The sequence below is a fragment of the Notolepis coatsorum genome, assembly GCF_963971535.1.
Source record: "Notolepis coatsorum genome assembly, chromosome: 4".
NCBI lineage: Eukaryota > Metazoa > Chordata > Actinopteri > Aulopiformes > Paralepididae > Notolepis > Notolepis coatsorum.
The window spans coordinates 76423678-76443148 of NC_140168.1; the positions used below are offsets into that span (position 1 = coordinate 76423678).

Genomic DNA, 19471 nt, shown 5'->3' on the forward strand with positions numbered 1-19471 from the left:
CACACATCTCTATCACTCTGTCTCACTATCACTCTGTCTGTCACTCTGTATCACTGTCTGTCTCACTATCACTCGGTCTGTCACACTGTCTCACTATCACTCTGTCTGTCACTGTCTCACTATCACTCTCTGTCACACTGTCTCAAACTCACTCGCTGGCACTTCATACTCTTTAACTCTTAATACTCACTGACTGCATGACCCCCCCCCCCCCCCCATGTTATTTAGTTTGTTGTTACTGATGTGTTGATTGTCTTGGACAGACTGGAGACCTGGGTCTGGATATGGGAGCTCAGGGAGACCCTCTGGCCTACAGACAGGATGGTGAGTGTGCCTACCTTTCCAGGGCTCTACGCTAACCTTTTTCCCAAGGAGCACATGTGCTCCTAAATGAGAAAATTTAGGAGCACACAAAGAAATTTAGGAGCACACAAAAATATTTAGGAGCACACAAAAATATTTAGGAGCACAGTGAAAATATTTCAAGTAACAAGATTAAAAAAAAAAAAAAAAAAAAAAAAAAAAATTTATATTTGTACTGTGCGTGCATGTGGGAACGGGACACACATCTGTGCAATAGCACATACCACCAAAGTCACTGGCCCACTGTGTGTGTGTATCTGCGTGTGCAAACGGGAATGGGACATTTGAACTACTAAGTGATTAATGCCTACTGTGGCAAAGTTGTAGCCAACAACTAGGCCTAATAAAAAAGGCAGTGACATTGAACTACTGCTACAAAAGTAACAGTCACTTAACTTTAGCTTTTGCCCCTTTTATGCATACAATGCCTATGTTTTGGCTAGTGTTGCTCTTCTAGAAAAAGAATCCTTTCAGGGTTGCCTATTGAAATACTGTACACCTCCAGTACAGAAACATTGTTTATGAGTTTGCGTGTCAGGTAGACCATTGATTGACAGTCGATTGACGTCACACCGCTTGCACCCATCTCTGCTGTTGATAACGCTAGCCATGTTAGCACACACACATACACACACGCACAGTGGGCCAGTGACTTTGGTGTAGGGGTGTAACAATGCATCGCAATGCATCGATCCTAAGGGGAAAATTCAACTGCATCGATTTGAAAATGTTAGAATCGATTATCGCAATTTTAATGTGTACACAGTGTTGTTTTTCTCATGTCCGTTACAGCCAACACAACGACATACGCTACTGCATCAACGTTATGATTAACGAAGCATGGCATTCGTTTTGTTGCATTAACGTTATATTACTATTGCTATCGATACATCTAGGTGTTCTATTGCTATTGGTAAGACTAGAATAAGTTACATAAAACTTAATGTTACTGTCTCGGAAAAGCCTCGCATAGCGCAATGACGGACTTTCCGGAAGTAAAAAAGCAAATGATAGCTTCCGATTGGTCATTTCCTTTTATTTCCCTTGAAACCAGTCACGTCACTCTACTGTGATTGGACCGTTGGCTTGAGTGCAATGTGGAACTTGTAGTTTTTGAACGATTAGCAGTGGTGAGAAAAAAAGCACGACTGAGGTTGTAATCTTCACTCGCACACTGTGCGAGTAATTGAATTTTCCGTTTCGCACACGCATATTCTTAGGGGCAAATGCGAGTAAAATGGTCTCACTGTAGAGCCCTGCTTTCCTGCTTTTTCTTTCAAAAAAAGTCAAAAGTGTGAAACATCTCCTTTTTTTACCTTCCCAGTGTCTTTCATTTTACCATAGTTTAAATGGTCTGGTCTGTCTCCTCAGACGGAGCCTACCGGGCCTACCCATCTGCCTACGGCCAGGACTCTCTGCTGGACCCCATGATGGAGGGGCCTGATTACCATGCCGACACCCTGCCTGACCTGGGACACCACGCCGACCCGCTGCCCGACCTGGGACACACTCAGGACCTGATGGACAGCAGCCAGCTGGCCTGGTTTGACACCGACCTTTAGGATAGGTGAGGATAACATGACCTTTAGGAGAGGTGAGGACGACATGACCTGACCTTTAGGGTAGGTGAGGATAACTTGACCTTTAGGATAGGTAAGGATAACATGACCTTTAGGATAGGTGAGGATAACATGACCTTTAGGATAGGTGAGGATAACATGACCTTTAGGATAGGTGAGGATAACTTGACCTTTAGGATAGGTGAGGATAACTTGACCATTAGGATAGGTGAGGATTGGACAAATGGATTACAAATGGATTACAAATGGATTACAAATACATTAAAGGTATGGGAAAGTGTAAGGAAAAAGGGGGGAGGTCCACGATCAATATCTAGGGCCATGCCAATAGCAGACAATACAGAATTCCGGCCAGCTATGGAGGATGGGGGTTTTAAAAAATGGGCGGATTTGGGCCTGGTTACTATCAATCAATTAATGGAAGGAGACTGTTTTAAATCGTTTGCACAGCTACAGCAATGTTTTGATCTACCTTCGAAAGACATGTTTAGATACTTTCAAATAAGACACTATGTAATGACTCACAGTGAGTGGGAAGCAATTAAGAGACCACCAACAAATGTGGAGCGGTACTTTATAAACACAATAGAAAAAAACTTGATGGAAAGAAAGCAGATATCCAATATTTACAACATGTTACAACTAGACGATCCAGGAGACACCACCTATATTAAAGAAAAATGGGAGTTGGAAGCTAATGTGATCATAGAAAATGAAGAATGGGAGGACAGCCATTCAAGCAATCATAAAATCACAAATAGCCCAATGTGGAAGGAGTTTGACTGGAAGGTCAAGGTCAGGTACTTTAGGACTCCTCAAGTTCTCTCCGGATTTGCTGGTGGGTCCTCACCACTATGTTGGAGAGGATGTGGAATGATCGGAGATCATACACATATTTTCTGGGACTGTCCAAGGGTGCAGACATTTTGGATGAATATCAAAAATGAGATTAAAACCATTCTAGATCTTGACTTACCTCTGAATCCATCGTACTATATCTTGGGATGTATACCGAAAGGCACATACTATGGAGATACGTTATATATCTTGAGAGTGATACTGTTAATAGCAAGGAAAATGATAACTATGGCATGGCTACAAAATCAACCACGACAATCAAACAATGGACCAAGAGACTGAGACAGATGTATACAATGGAAGAAATGACTGCACAATTGCAACTGAAAAAAGATATGTTTATGCAGAGATGGTCACTTGTAACCTTGTACCTGGAGATACATTAGCATGAGCCTGACGCCCTCTCTCTTTTTTTTTCTTTTCTTTTTTTGTTGTTCTTTTTTTTCTGTTAAAGTATATATTTTTTTCCTTTTGCTAAATTTATTTCTCTATTTATTTTTTCGTTTCTTATCCTACAAAAAATCATAAAAAAAAAATATTGTAAAAATCCCTCCCCACTGGGTTGTTTAAGAGGCGTACTCGGATTATACAGCTTATTTTGATTACGCTGAATACCTTAAACAAATTGAATAAGAGGGAAGAGCCTGAGTAACAAATGTCATTGACTATGTGAATCAAGTATATTATACTGTATGATTAATGCAATGTGATGTTCAATATGACACAAAATAAAAGAAAGTTCAAAAAAAAAAAAAAGGATAGGTGAGGATGACATGACCTTTAGGATAGGTGAGGATAACTTGACCTTTAGGATAGGTGAGGATAACATGACCTTTAGGATAGGTGAGGATAACATGACCTTTAGGATAGGTGAGGATGACATGACCTTTAGGATAGGTGAGGATGACATGACCTTTAGGATAGGTGAGGATGACATGACCTTTAGGATAGGTGAGGATGACATGACCTTTAGGATAGGTGAGGATGACATGACCTTTAGGATAGGTGGGGATGACATGACCTTTAGGATAGGTGAGGATAACATGACCTTTAGGATAGGTGAGGACGACATGACGTGACCTTTAGGATAGGTGAGGATAACATGACCTTTAGGATAGGTGAGGACGACATGACCTGACCTTTAGGGTAGGTGAGGATAACATGACCTTTAGGATAGGTGAGGATAACTTGACCTTTAGGATAGGTGAGGATAACTTGACCTTTAGGGTGGGAAAGAACGCATCACTAATATTTAGTTCACACTGACTGACACCATGTGAGGAATTGTTGTTGGTTTTAAAATAATGTTCCCACCCTCTCTTTGTTCTTCTGCAGCCGTATTCCGATAGAACCCGCATTGTGATTGGCCTGTATCGTCTGAAGCTGCGTTGTGATTGGCCTGGAAGAGTTGCTGAAGGTCTTGAGAGAGAGAGAGAGAGAGAGAGAGAGAGAGAGAAGAGGGGGGATCTTGGAAAGTGCCTGACACAAGGATATACGGGGGAGATGGTTACCATGGGAACGTTGGAGCAAGTCGGAGCATGGGGAGCGGGGGTGGGGGGGGCCATCAGTGAGAGGCTTGGATGGAAGACGCACAGTGGAGGTTTTTCGAGCGGGTTGCCTGAATGGAAGAATGCACATACGATGGATGGTAAAGATGGAATCACATATGTTTTAGCCTTGCCTGTATTCTTATAATATTTTGTTTCTTTTTTCTTTTTTTCTTGTATTTTATTTCTCTTATTTTTAAAAAAATTTTATTTGTATTACTCTAGTCTGTTATGGTACTGACCCAGCTTGCCTTGGCACTCGCCGTCTTTAATTTCCTCTTAATTTGCCAATCATTTGTAACCTTTCCCATTTTCCTATTTTTATTTTTTCTTTCTTTTTTTAATACGTATGTTATGTAGTGTTAAGTTATAGTGGTATTATACAATGTTCTTTTTTTTGGTTTATGACCGAATGTGTAGAACACTAATAATCAGTTGAAATCGTACTCAGACTTTAAAAGTGTAACATTGTGTAGTTTTCTTTTCATTCTTTTTATTTTTTTATAATCTCAAAAATGGAGAATTATACATTCTTAATATGTGCTTGTTAAAGCATAACAAAATTATGTCAAGTGTCACAAAATGTTCTAAAGGGGGTGAAATGGAGGGGGGGGGGGTGAATCTATGACTAGTGTTTTATATACAGTATCACTGGTAGGTTAACAACTATTTTGTATGCTATCCTTGGATGTCTTATAGAAAAGTCCATTATGCTTCATCGGTGGTCTAATAAAACCCAGGTTTTATGTGTGATCAGCGGGAGCTGGGTTGATGGAATGAGTTGTAGTCCTGCAGTGCTTGTTCTGGAGACGATGACACGGAGGAACAATAAAAGTGGCATTTTATTTCACTCGGTTTCCGTCGTGTTTGTTCTGTGCATGGATGTGATCGCATAAGATGATAGGATTTGAATTTACCAAAAATAATAAAACTAGAGTATTGCTGCACAGGCCGTGCACATTCCAATGATTTTCACCTTGATCTAAACGTCAGTCTCTCTTGTAAAAATGGGCTGAATGATGAATATGGTACCATTGAGTTCTGTAATGACTATTTCACGGGACTATATCATTGGAATGTTTGGAGTCCATAGCTTGACCTCATACAGTCTCTGATAGGCTACTTGTTTTTGCAGAATGCGATAATGCCATTAAACTAACTTGCAATGAAATGCAATCGAGGCAGAAACAACTCTTCAAATTTCTACACGTAAATATGGTTTAGCCAACTTGTCTATTTTTAGCTGCTACTATAATCAGTGTCCTTCCCAAACTCCAGAGTTTTTGCACCACAGTCACAAGTAATACCTCAAATTGATCCGTCTCATGAGGAATGATGTGCAATTATTTTTTGTAAAAAGCATTCGACTTTCTCCCATACTGAAACATTTTAGTTATTGCAGTTATTTCATTGTAAAGCACTTCGAGTCGTGCTTTCATTACACTAGTAATACAATCATCCATCTGTCCATATAGTCAACATCATTAATACATATGCAGTTGATGTTATACACCAGTATATCATTACTACAGAAGAAACAGTCAAATGAAGCTATTATCCAGTGTTTCAGGTCATATACGATTACAATCCAAGGTGCATCATGTATAAGAAAGGAAGATGTTTGTAAACAACTTCCAACTTATTGATTTTGAAGCAATATATATTTAAAAAATAATATTACCACCCAGTATATTTTTTATTTGTATTGTATACCTTGTTAATAGTTAACAAGTTGTTCACTCTCAATAGGTAAACTGCATCAATGTAGACCAAATATAATATATAATAATACTCTGATTAATAATACTAGATTATGTTGTGGAATTTGGTCTTCTGGCCCTAAATGTTCCGGTGATGAACCCTGCTGTCGGCCACCAACATCAAATGTGGTAAAAGTATAATACTGGTAATATGACTGTTACCTTGTGTTTGATTGAGATTCATACATGAGAAAACGAAACATTTTAAATTCAATAATGACATTTAAATTATTGATATATTTATTGTATTGTTAATAAATTAATTCCACTAATGAAGACACACGCAACAATGTCCTTCTTCAAAATATACAGATGACATTGTTGTCCATAACAATCCCAACAGCCTGTTACACCTACATGTAGGCTACTATTTGTTAATTTAGTTTTAATTTGAGTGGTTCACAAAATTCTGTCTATAATTCCATTTGTAAAGGGAAATTCCACCACAGAGCAACATTACATTTACCAGATTAAGGCATATAGCCCCAATTCATTATCAGATTCAAATCTGATTGACCAAAACAACAGCTCCATGCATCAATAACCAATCAGATGTTTTTGGCCTGCCAAGTGGGAAGCTTCATCACCGGATTCCAAAAAAGTCTATTTTAAAGCCACACCTAATTCATGGAATAGGCTAATATATATTTGTAACAACACATTTGTACTGCATAAAACAGCATAGTGTTGGCCCAAAACGGCAACACACTACCATAAATCAGCTGTGGAGTGGTTCAATTGAGCCTGTTTTCATTCATATATCTTGAGGTGAGAGGTCAATGGTGTATGGAAGGTACATTAATGAGTGTGATACACATGTATTATACTTATACAGGATAATAACATTGGCTGATACTATTTTACAATATGTTATTAAAATAATTAAGTAATTCTGTAAAACTATTTTAATAGTTTGTTTTTCGTGATTATTCATACTTTTTGCACAATACTGCACAATTGTACATCCCTGTCCTATATTCTATTGTACTTTTATTCTAATTTAGTTTATGACTGATGATTCAACTTTAATTGTCTGTTAATGTTGCAACAACCAAAACAAATTCCTTGTAGGCCTATGTGCAAACTTACTTGGCAATAAAGATCTTTCTGATTCTGATTATGTTCAGTTATAAATTCTTCATCTCAGATCTGTATACAAATAAATGATAGCAGTAAGTAACAATGTTTGTTTTTGTGTTTTATTGAAAAAGGTGCCAAGATAAGTAAGCAAATATAATGTACAAATAAGTGCAGAAGTAGGCATGTACAACTTTTTTTTTTTTACAAGCAATAACGTTTAACATCACAGGGATATGTTGGTAGAGGATAATTGACATAACCGTTCTGACGGCTGGTAAAATAAGGAGCAACACTGGGTCTTGTGTAGATCAGGGTTGAGGGCATACGAATCCTCTTGACTGGCCTGTTTCCAGAACCACTGAGTCCATGGTCCACACTGCCCCCTGCTGGGTAGATGGCATAACTTCTACCTGCCGGTTGAAGAATGTGCATCTCCACAGGTGGAGCGTCCCAGCTGAACTTCCTCTTTGTTCCAACTCCTTTCTCTGAGCACCAAGGCTGCTGTTCTACTCTGACTGGCAGGCTGGAAATGCCCAACAGAGGAGAGGGTTTGGAGCCCAGGCCAGAGGGACTGTCTTCAGGAGGGATTCGATGGAGAAAGGACTGCTGAACTTCACCTCACATTTAATCTGAACATCTCTGTAGGCTGCAGGTTCAGGGGAGTGGAGAGTAGTGTAGTGCTCTGGTGGTCTGACTGCCTCCATAACTTTGGAGACCAACTCAGGGAACCAGTCCAGAATTCCCTTGAAGTGACGACGCACCATCTTCCCTGTAATTTGACTGTGGTCAAGCTTCCAGTAGTTTTTCTTACTGTTTGGTTTTTCTGGATTTGATGGAATCTGGAAACAATTGAACACACAAGTTAGAATGAATCTTTACCAGAAACTATGTTGGTTCAACTAAAATAGTGATCATGATCATTGACATATAAAGGTTTTTCCGTTTACCTTGACAAAACATTTGTTGGTCGACAAGCAGACTCTATTGTAACGGTCCCAGGTCCTGTGGGGCCTGGTTTAAGGAGAACGGTAACACTGGACACTCTCTGCCTCCTTTCAATGGTCTGAACGGTGGCACTGGACATTCTCTACCTCCTTCCGGTGATGTCATGCCACCCTCTAGTGGTCACCACTTGAAAGGGCTAAATCTGTTCTAGTCGGCACAATCTACCGACCGCCAGATCAAACCAACTCAGACTACCATTGACCTCATCCTGACCTCTGACAAGTCCAAGATCTCCAATAAAGGGGTTATAGCATGCGGGTTAAGTGATCATTATATGATATTCTGTACCCGCAAAAAGCTAAAGCAAAAGGCTGGCTGTCACAAAACAGTCACATCTAGAGACCTGAAAACCTACTCTAGCGAGGCCTTTAACCTTGAACTGAAGATTCTGGACTGGTCAGATGAACTCAATGGTACACTGGTTGAAGAAACCTGGCTTGGCTTCAAAACCAAATTTTCATCAATACTAAACAACATGGCCCCCCTAAGAACCACCAGGGTAAAAAATCGCGCTGAGCCATGGATGCACACTGAAATACTGACCACTATGAAAGCCAGAGACAAAAAATGCTCTGAGTTTCGTAAAAGTCAGTCAAAGCTTACCAAAAGCACGAGCAGTGAACTCCAAGACCACGTGACTGAACTCAAACTAGAAAGAAACAGACTAAGAAATGATGTAAACTCCATGATCAAAACTGCTAAAAGAAATTTCATCAATGACAAAACTGAGGAAAACAAAAATAAACCACGTGAACTTTGGAAATTACTCAACAATCAACTAGGCTGCAGTAAAAAACTTAAAACCAGGTTCTCAAACATAAACATAGACTGCAGTCTGGATCCGGTGATGATGTCAGTGTGAGAGAGACGCTTCTGCTGTTCTCCCCAAACCCCACCGAGAAAATGTTAGTTTAAACACTACACTACTTATAGTCAACAAAGTTTTAATCCATGGTAGAGTTGAAGTAACCCTAATAATGTCAACCAACGAGGAAAAGAAGAAGAAAGGACAAGGACGCGCTGCAATTGGAACTCGCTCAGCGACAAACAAACAGGACGACGCCGAAATTGAACTTGAACCTGGCGCTGCGGGTGGTCGCGGCGAGGAAAGTCAATGGGAAAACATCGCTGCCCGTGTGGTTCGCGATGTGACTGAAAAGATAAGTGCCCTGGCCCCTGATGGACCTAAAGCTTACTGCCCTGACTGCAACACCGGAGGGCTTTAATAGCCGACTGTCAGACAATACCAAACGCATTACAGAGGCGGAATCCCGCATCTCAAAAGGACAACACATCAATAATAGAAAACAGACTGAAAAAGCTGGAAAAAACAGTGACGAATGAATGAATGAATGAAAACTTTATTTAACAGATTGCAGAATGGGTACAATACAGTACGGCTCAATACATACAATTGTTAAGGGGATGCAGACCTGAGAAAGACGTTTGTCTTGTTTCCATCAGGGTCCCCCATTTTCAATTAGACTCTGCAACAGCGGGCGGAAGATGCCGACAATCAAAGCCGACGTGAAAGCGTTTGTATTATGGGTTTGAAAGAGGGGACAGAGGGCACACAACCTGTTAAATTCTTCAAGACCTGGCTTCCAACTCTGCTTAATATCGATACAGAAAAAGGCAGTGTGAAGATTGAGAGGTGTCGCAGGGCTGCAGGAGACATCCAGCCTGATAAAACCAGACCTGTGGTCATAAAATTTCAAACTATGCGAGATGCACAACGAGTTACGACAGCAGCACGGGCGAAAGGCGTACTGAACTACGAGGGCAATAAACTTCTGATCAGACCAGACAATACTGCGGCATGGTCATGCTAGACCTACAAAAGGCCTTCGACACTGTCAATCACACCATTCTGATTGACAAGCTAAAAGCAATTGGTTTTGATAGTTTATCAGTGAGCTGGATACAATCCTACCTGGAGGGGAGAGAACAGATGGTGGAGGTAAACGGTACCCTATCCCCCCCCCTCACAGTGAACTGTGGTGTTCCACAAGGAAGCATACTTACTAGGACCACTACTGTTCCTAATTTATGCAAATGACATGTCGTCAGCTTGTGACTGCAACTTGTTTCTGTTTGCGGACGACTCAGCCCTGCTGGTCTCTGACAAGAACAAGTTACAGGTTGAAAAAACCCTCAGCTCGGAACTAGGCAAAATCTGCATATGGCTCGCCGACAACAAACTATCATTACACATGGGCAAAACAGAGTCCATTCTCTTCGGTTCAAATAACAAACTCAGCAAAACAGACGGCTTCTCAGTTACAGTGGGTGACAATATTGTCACAAGGAAAGATGAAATTACCTACCTGGGTTCCATCCTAGAGGCTAATCTTTCCTGTGACAAAATGGCATCCAATGTAATAAAAAAAGTCAATCAACGAACTCGATTCTTGTACCGGATCTCCTCCCTGGTAAACAAGAATACCCTGAAGACTCTGGCAGGAGCACTCATTCAAGGGTACTACGACTATGCTTGCACCTCATGGTACCAAAGCACCTCAAAGGCACTAAAAACCAAATTACAAACATCTCAAAACAAACTAGTCAGACTACTGCTTGACCTGACTCCTAGAACCCACCTCACCCCTGCACACTTTGCCAACCTAGGATGGCTTAGAGTAGACGACAGAGTACAGCAACTTGCAATGGGCCTGGTCTACAAGATACACTACACGACCAAGGTACCCATGTACATGTCAAAATACTTCCCAAAGGTCAGTGAATACCACGATCACAACACCAGAGGGAACTCCACAAATCATGTAAAACCCAGATTCGGCTCAAACAAGGGACTAAACACATTTTGCAATTATGCCACAACAATGTGGAACGCCCTACCCAAAGCTGTAAAGGAATGTAAATCACTACCCACCTTCAAAAACACTCTCAAAGAACACCTACGGGAGACTGCAATTCAAAACTGGCCCCTACAAATGTCCTAACCCAGTTGTACAATAAAGACCAAGCATGGCTTTGTCAGCATTCCAATGTACAGCCCCACCCAACCCCACCCCACCTACCCAACCTCCTCCAATGTACAGTTTCCATGTCAAATGTATGTCAGTATTCCAATGTACAGTGCCCCCCCCTACCCAACCCCCCCCCCCCCCCCCCCACCTCCAATGTACAGCCCCACCCCACCTACCCAACCTCCCCCAATGCACAGTTTCTATGTCAAATATACTCTTCTTCTGGATTTTTTTAGTATCACAAACAGTACTGTATTTGAAAATCTGGTATGTCATAAATGTATAGATGTAGCAGTACTGTCTATCTGTATGTCATGTGTGTCATATGATGAATTGAAAATGGGGGACCCTGATGGAAACAAGACGAAAGTCTTTCTCAGGTCTGCATCCTCTTAACAATTGTATGTATTGAGCTGTACTGTACTGTACCCATACTGCAATCTGTTAATAAACTTTTCAATCAATCAATCAATCTCCTATCAGACCAGGATGGAAAGACGTAAATACAACACTTGTGTGATCAGCTCATCAAAAAAGGGATACGATTTAAAATGCGCTTCCCTTCGAGACTAACTATTACACACAACGGCGAGGACCACTCTTTCAAGACCCCACAAGAAGCGGAAGACTTTCTGAAAGGCGTGGATTAAAGGTACTGCCCACCCAACACATGGATCGGACTGATGGAATGCGCTCATGCAGAACGGACTGAGGTCTCTCTCTCTCTCTCTCTCTCTCTCTCCTCTCTCTCTCTCTGTCTCTGTCTCTGTCTCTGTCTCTGTCTCTCTCTCTCTCTCTCTCTCTCTCTCTCTCTCTCTCTCTCTCTCTCTCTCTCTCTCTCTCTCTCTCTCTCTCTCTCTCTCTCTCTCTAGTTTTGTTGCTTGTTTTTTTTTTTTCTTCTTTTTTTCCTCCCCATTTTTTATACTGGCACACTTCACATTATACTGGTATAGGTTATTATGTATTAAAAGACTAGTTTTTATGATTGAAATGTCCAGCTTTGATTTCAGACACACAAATATTGGGGCTCCCCCAACCCCCACAATGAGTTGGAATGGAGTAGTCTGGATAAAACTAGGGCAAGCATATCTATAACCTATGGAGTGCTACAGTAGTTCATGGTTATGATGATATTTTTTTTATAGTCACCGTAATCTCCCGGGCTCTCCCCGCCTTTCTTCTTTTTTTCTTTTCTTTTCTGTTAATTTAATTTGTATCACTTTATCTGATATGGGCTATACAGCTTCATGATATGCTTTAGTCACGTGATTTATGGTTTAAATACTCTTAACTCCTTCAGATATCAAACAATGGATTCAAAATCATGATTATAGATCAGTGGTACAACTATCTTTGTCTTATTATTATTATTATTATTATTATTATTATTATTATTATTATTATTATTATTATTATTATTATTATTATTATTATTATTATTATTATTATTATTATTATTATTATTATTATTATTATTATTATTATTATTATTATTATTATTATTATTATTATTATTATTATTATTATTTATTACACAGTATTCATGCAATTCAGACAAACAAACAGACCAATGTAACTCCAATTTGAATATATACACAAAAAAATATGATTCATTCCCATAGTATTATTATTATTATTATTATTATTATTATTATTATTATTATTATTATTATTATTATTATTATTATTATTATTATTATTATTATTATTATTATTATTATTATTATTATTATTATTATTATTATTATTATTATTATTATTATTATTATTATTATTATTATTATTATTATTATTATTATTATTATTATATATACATTTACATTTTCATTTAGTCATTTAGCTGACGCTTTTATCCAAAGCGACTTACAAGTTCTGTGCGACAAGACAGCAAGAAGGGTATAACTCTATCAGCTGAGTAACAATGCTCATCAAAGTGTTGCGTGTTACAGTGTAGGTTAGTTTATTAGGACAAGTGCATGACAGTAAGGTTAGTCGGGGTTAGTTTTTATTTTAATTTTTTTATTTTTTATCATTTCAGATAATGGTTGAAGAAGTGAGTCTTTAGTCGACAGCGAAAGATTGGACGGGATTCGGCTGTCCTAACTGGGATGGGTAGTTCATTCCACCATTGTGGGGCAAGGACTGAGAATAGGCGGCTTCTCTTTGATGACCCTCCGGGAGCTTGGATAGGAGTAGATCTGAGGCGGCCAGAAGATGCAGAGCGTAGGGGTCTTGAGGGTGTGTAGTTAGAGACCATTGACCGGAGGTAGGCGGGAGCGGTTCCCTTTGCCGCACGGTATGCTAGGTTGAGGGCCTTGAAGCGGATACGTGCAGCAATGGGGAGCCAGTGCAGGTCCCTAAGAAGTGGGGTGACATGGGCCGATTTCGGTAGGTTTGAGATCATATCCCCCCCCCCCCCCCCCCCCCCCCCCCCAATTTGCAATTTTTCCTTTAACTCCATAAGGGCCACAATATGTGGACAAAAATGTGTGTTTTATGTGTAACCCGTCTGTACAAGACGGTAGGGTTATTTTGTTTTATGTACTTCACCCCCTCCCCCCTCCGTTCACCTCCTCCTTATTCCAGCCATTTAGAGACCTGCCCACATTAGCTTCAATAGGCTCTAGTGTTGTCAAAAATATCGAAGTATCGATACATATCGATACTGAATATTTAAAACGGCTTCGATACTCATTTCCCGAAGTACCGATACTTTCTGCAGTATCGGTACCAGCTGGCGAGTGTTCTACCGCAAGTTGTTGACGCACTGTTCAGAGCGCTCAGCACGCTTGCCCCCCCGGCTCCTCCGAGTCCAGCCCTCCCCCTCACAGAGTCACAGAGAGCCGTCTTCAGTTAGTAAACATTTTAGCTGAAGATGGTAAATGCAGAGCCTCCGCAACTTGTGCTTGTGGATAAAGAAAACAGCAGAAGTGCTGTTTGGAGGTACTTCGGGTTTCAAGTAAACAACGAAGGACAAGCTACAAATGCCCCAATGCTATTTGCAAGCGGTGTTAGAGCAGTTCCATAAAGAAATGAAAGAGGTTCGTGACAGCTGCTCTTTCAACGTCACTGTGACTGAAGCATTAAACCATTAACTCTAGTTTAATACATGATACGTTGTCTACTGATGGCGCATAATATCAACAGCTGATTCGTTGTAACGTTACAGCTACCAGCTAACGTTAGCTACTGCTAGCTCCGTTAGCTTAGCTGGCTACTTTTATAATTACTGCATGGAAACGGAGTAACGTTAACGTTTAAACGTTATGTCGAGGTCATACAATACTACAGTCGACATAAGGTTAACGTTACCCCGTTTCCATCAAGTGTTTAAATAGCAGCAATCTTGTTGAAAATGTAACGTTACTAAAATGCTCCGAACATAGCCTCTCTCTCTCTCTACTGCTAGCCATTAGCTCTGTTAGCTTAGCTGGCCACTTTTATAACTACTGCATGGAAACGGAGTAACGTTAACGTTTAAACGTTATGTCGAGGTCATACAATACTACAGTCGACATAAGGTTAACGTTACCCCGTTTCCATCAAGTGTTTAAATAGCAGCAATCTTGTTGAAAATGTAACGTTACTAAAATGCTCCGAGCATAGCCTCCCTCTCCCTCTCTCTCTCTCTCTCTCTCTCTCTCTCTCTCTCTCTCTCTCTCTCTCTCTCTCTCTCTCTCTCTCTCTCTCTCTCTTTCTCTCTCTCTCTCTCTCCTCTCTCTCTCTCTCTCTCTCTCTCTCTCTCTCTCTCTCTCTCTCTCGTTATCTTTAAATAAAAATCGAAACTGTTACTAACTGTAATACAAACAGTTCAGTTTGTCAGGTACATGCAACACAGATTACAGTGTTTACATCTGTCTGCTTGAGAAAATACCATGTTCTGCATTTGCAATAAAAATGATTGAAGTGAGATGAACAGTTATTTTTAAATGTGTGATCTAAAGATAAACAAAGCGTTTTTAAATTGTTATATTTATCTTCTCTTATAGTACCAGAGAGAAGCTAAATTTGAAGCTAAATTTGTTTAAAAAAAAAAAAAAAAAAAAAGTATATATATATATATTTTCTTTTTGATATCGAAATAATATCGAAGTATCGATACTTTTCAAGGTATCGTATCGAAGTCGAAATTCCAGTATCGTGACAACACTAATAGGCTCCCAGTACGCACTCATGCAACACATTATGTATTATATTAGTTTTTGACATGAGTGATCTTAAAATTATAACCCTCAATGTGAAGGGTATAAATAATGTGGTCAAGCGTCAAAAAATATTGTCCTATCTGAAAAAGGAAAAATGTCAAATAGCCTTTTTACAGGAAACTCACCTGTCTGACATAGAACATATGAAATTACAGCGTAACTGGGTAGGCCAGGTATATCACTCCTCTTACAATACAAAAAGCCGCGGAGTAGCTATTCTTGTACATAAGAATCTCCCATTTACCCTAGAAAAGGCGGTGTCTGACGATGAAGGGAGATATGTCTTGCTATCAGGTTTCCTTTATGGTGAACATATCCTTCTGGGCTGTGTATACGCTCCTAATGTATTTGAGGCCTCCTTTTTCTCTAAATTACTGTCTGCAATATCCGCATTCTCAATTAACTACACCATCATCGGGGGAGATTTTAACTCCGCTCCCAATGCAAATGTTGACCAGTCATCCCCACGACCTACCCCGTCTCGTAAAAGTGTCAGACTTGGAGAGCTATGTAATGATTTGGAGCTATTTGATGTTTGGAGAGTACTCAACCCAAGAACAAGAGACTTCACTTTTTTCTCTCGACCTCACCAGGTGTACTCTAGAATCGATTTTTTTCTGACGTCTAGAATGATATTGGATAGGACTAAGGAGTGTATAATAGGCACACAGACGCTCTCGGATCACTGTCCAGTTAGCCTGACTCTCCACATGCCCTATAGGGACCCTGCCAGTAGACAATGGCGTTTGAATCCTTCTTTGATTACACATTATGGGAGGCAGCAAAGGCATATCTCCGGGGCTGTATTATCTCGTACAATTCGGCTCAACGAAAAGAGGCCATCAAAAATCAACTGGAACTTGAAAAATGTATCTTAAAATTGGAATCTGAATGTAAACGTTCCTGGGCAAAAAATTTGGCAAAACAACTAGATGACGCCCGTTCAGCTCTAGACCAACTTCTGACAAAACAAGCTAAGTCCACCATCTACGCTGCAAAGCACCAGTTCTATGAATCGGGAAACAAACCAGGTCGACTTTTGTCTCGACTGGCTAAAGGTAAACAGAATTCTAACACAATAACCTCCCTCAAAGATGACAACGAAGTTAGCCATCACACCTCTAAGGATATAAATAGAATTATGAAATCCTTTTATCAAAAGTTATACTCTTCAGAGTGTGGAACCTCTGACTTGCAGAGGAAAAACTTTCTTGATAAAATAACATTTCCATCACTATCTGAAGAACACAGAGAGTCTCTCTGTAAAGATATAACAGAGGAAGAAATACTCAAAACGATAAAAACCCTTAAAGGGGGTAAGGCCCCAGGCCCGGACGGTTATGGCCCAGAATTCTATAAAAAAATTAGTAAGGTTATAGTCGGACCTCTGAGAGAGATGTATGCAGACTCATTACAAAGAGTCAGTCTTCCACAAACTCTGAACTTGGCTAATATATCTCTCATCCTTAAAAAAGATAAACCAGCCGACGTGTGTGGCTCTTATAGGCCCATTAGCTTGATAGCGGTGGATAGTAAAATACTCTCCAAATTATTAGCAAGGAGGATATAATAATAATAATAATAATGACTTGGATTTATATAGCGCTCTTCATGAGACCCAGAGCGCTTCACAGAGTCCATTATTCGTTCATACACAGTCATACCGGTGGTGGTAAGCTACAATTGCAGCCAGAGCTGCCCTGAGGCAGACTCACGGAAGCGTGGCGAATAATCAGGGACTGCTGCCTCTGATAATAAACCCAGACCAGACAGGTTTTGTACAAGGCCGACACTCCATTGCAAACGTGAGGCGGTTACCATAGACGCCTGGCCATAAGAGCACTCGGAGCAAATGCTCTCCCACTATTGAACTTGGGGGAGCAAAGCTATGCTCTTGCTCCACCACTTTTTGATCATATGAAAAATTTGATATATCCCCCCCCAATATATATTTCTAACCATAACTACGTAATTTCAATCAAATTAATAATACGCAATGACACAGTTTTTAAGTTTCCAAAGATTGCGACACCCCCCCCTGCTCCCCCATATGGTTTGATCCAGTGCCTCTCCCACCCCCAGCAGAGCAGACGGCGCACGGCGCTGGCGCTGCAGGTAGGCTGAGTGTAAATAAAGGCCACAGAAGTGTGTCATTTGGTGGCAGGCAGGATTTTCCAGTAAGTTGTTTATGATTGTTAAGATTATTTATGTTAGACATGTCTTCTATTGAGTGGTAGAAGTTCTACCACGCAATACAATAAAAGTGTTTCACGTCCCGAAATGCCATCTGGTCATACCAATAATAATAATAATAATAATAACAAAGTTTCCCTCTGGTTGGCGTTAGCTTTAGTGCTAGCCGCTAGCTAACGTTGTCATATATCTAGATATGTGGTGTCGTCAGCTGGATAACGTTGACTTCGTTTGCAAATTTTAACGTTCGCTATGGCAGACGAGCAGGGCCGGATTAACGACGGCCGCGGCCCGTGGGCCTTTAGTGATGAGGGCCCCCACATTTTTTTTTTTTAATTTTTTTTATATAATAATAATAATGCAATAAAAGTCAGAAAATTAAGGGATTATGTCCATGAGTGTCATTTTTAGAAATTAAGGCCTGCCTCTTATATAAGCCTCTCTAATAAAGGCCTGGCTGGTGCTCTTTGCAGCTGAGGTAAATAGAAGACCCGTCCTATATTTGAGGATTTACGGTAAATCAAGATGTTCAATTATCTTAAGGTACAATACCTGAAATGAAAATGTGTGTGTGTGTGTGTGTCCAGCCAACCAGGTAACATGGCAGAAAAAAGAAAGAATACAGACATCGGAGCATTTTTCAGTACACCAAAACGCAAAGTAAGAACCCTAGTAGCCTAATAGCTCAAAGACTTAAAGGGCGGGCTCCACAAATAATGGATTGCACGGTGTTAATTGCACCCTTACTTACAATTCATTATGAATTGTAAATGGGGGACCCTGATGTAAACAATTGTTAACAATTGTGTGTATTGAGCCGTACTATATTGTACCCATTCTGCAATATGTTAATAACATTTTTAATCAATCAATAACAGATTGCAGAATGGGTACAGTACAGTACAGCTCAATACACACAATTGTTAAGGGGATGCAGACCAGAGAAAGACTTTCGTCTTGTTTACATCAGGGTTCCCCATTTTCAATTCATAATGAATTGTAAGTAAGGGTGCAATAGAAATGTTTCATAATGATGTTCAGTGTATTCATAAGTGTATTGCTCTCCTTAATGTAGAATGATATGGTGACTGTGCAGACTCAGGGAGGAGGCAGAGAAGGAGAGAAAGAGACCCAAGAGTTACAGGTAATGGAAATATCAGACAGCTTAAAGTGTAGGATAACATAACAAATTAAGACACAAAATAGGCTATATTTACAGCAGACCCTGTTATTGTTCCTTGTTGGTATTTTTTCTCTCTTTCTTATTAAAAACTTGGCCTATTTGAAAGGAGATTGATTTAATAAAAATAAAAGAGCGAAAAATCAATATACAGTATATATACAGTATATATATATATATATATATATATATATATATATATATATATATATATATATATATATATATATATATATATATATATATATATATATATATTAATATATTATTATTATAGTAATTGGCTATCATACTGCAATATAAACTGAGTTTTATAGTGAAAAGAGCAGCTTTATTGGTCAAGATTGAAGGCTCTATATTGCAGGAAATTGCATGTACAGGTTCATTAAATGAAAAACATATCTGCCATAGAGGGGGTCGTGCCGGACCCCCTCCAAACCACCCCTTGCCTGTCAAAAAAAAAAAAAAAAAAAATTAAATTAAATAAAAAAAAAAAAAAAAAAAATATGCACCCCCACTTTCAACTATAACTAGGCGGCCATGCCGGTTACTGAATGTTATACAGTACTCTAATCAGCTGAAACACAAAGCGCTAGCAGTGTCACTAGACGCGCAGAAAGCTTTTGATAGAGTAGAATTGCGGTACCTGTTCGACGTCATGGAGAGATATGGACTTGGAGGGGATTTCCTTAAGTGGATTCAAACCATCT

At 39.7% G+C, this 19471-nt stretch overlaps 1 protein-coding gene across 1 annotated transcript in view; it reads left to right on the plus strand.

Moving 5' to 3' along the window:
* Positions 1–5198, plus strand: part of LOC311227049 (catenin beta-1-like) — a 49982-nt gene extending 44784 nt beyond the window's left edge. Inside the window, exons 15-17 of the mRNA XM_084312566.1 lie at positions 264–324; positions 1735–1930; positions 4137–5198. Coding sequence (XP_084168692.1) covers positions 264–324; positions 1735–1925 — 252 coding nt within the window. The 3' untranslated portion in view covers positions 1926–1930; positions 4137–5198. The remainder of the gene's footprint in view (positions 1–263; positions 325–1734; positions 1931–4136) is intronic.
* The last annotated feature ends 14273 nt before the right edge of the window (positions 5199–19471 follow it).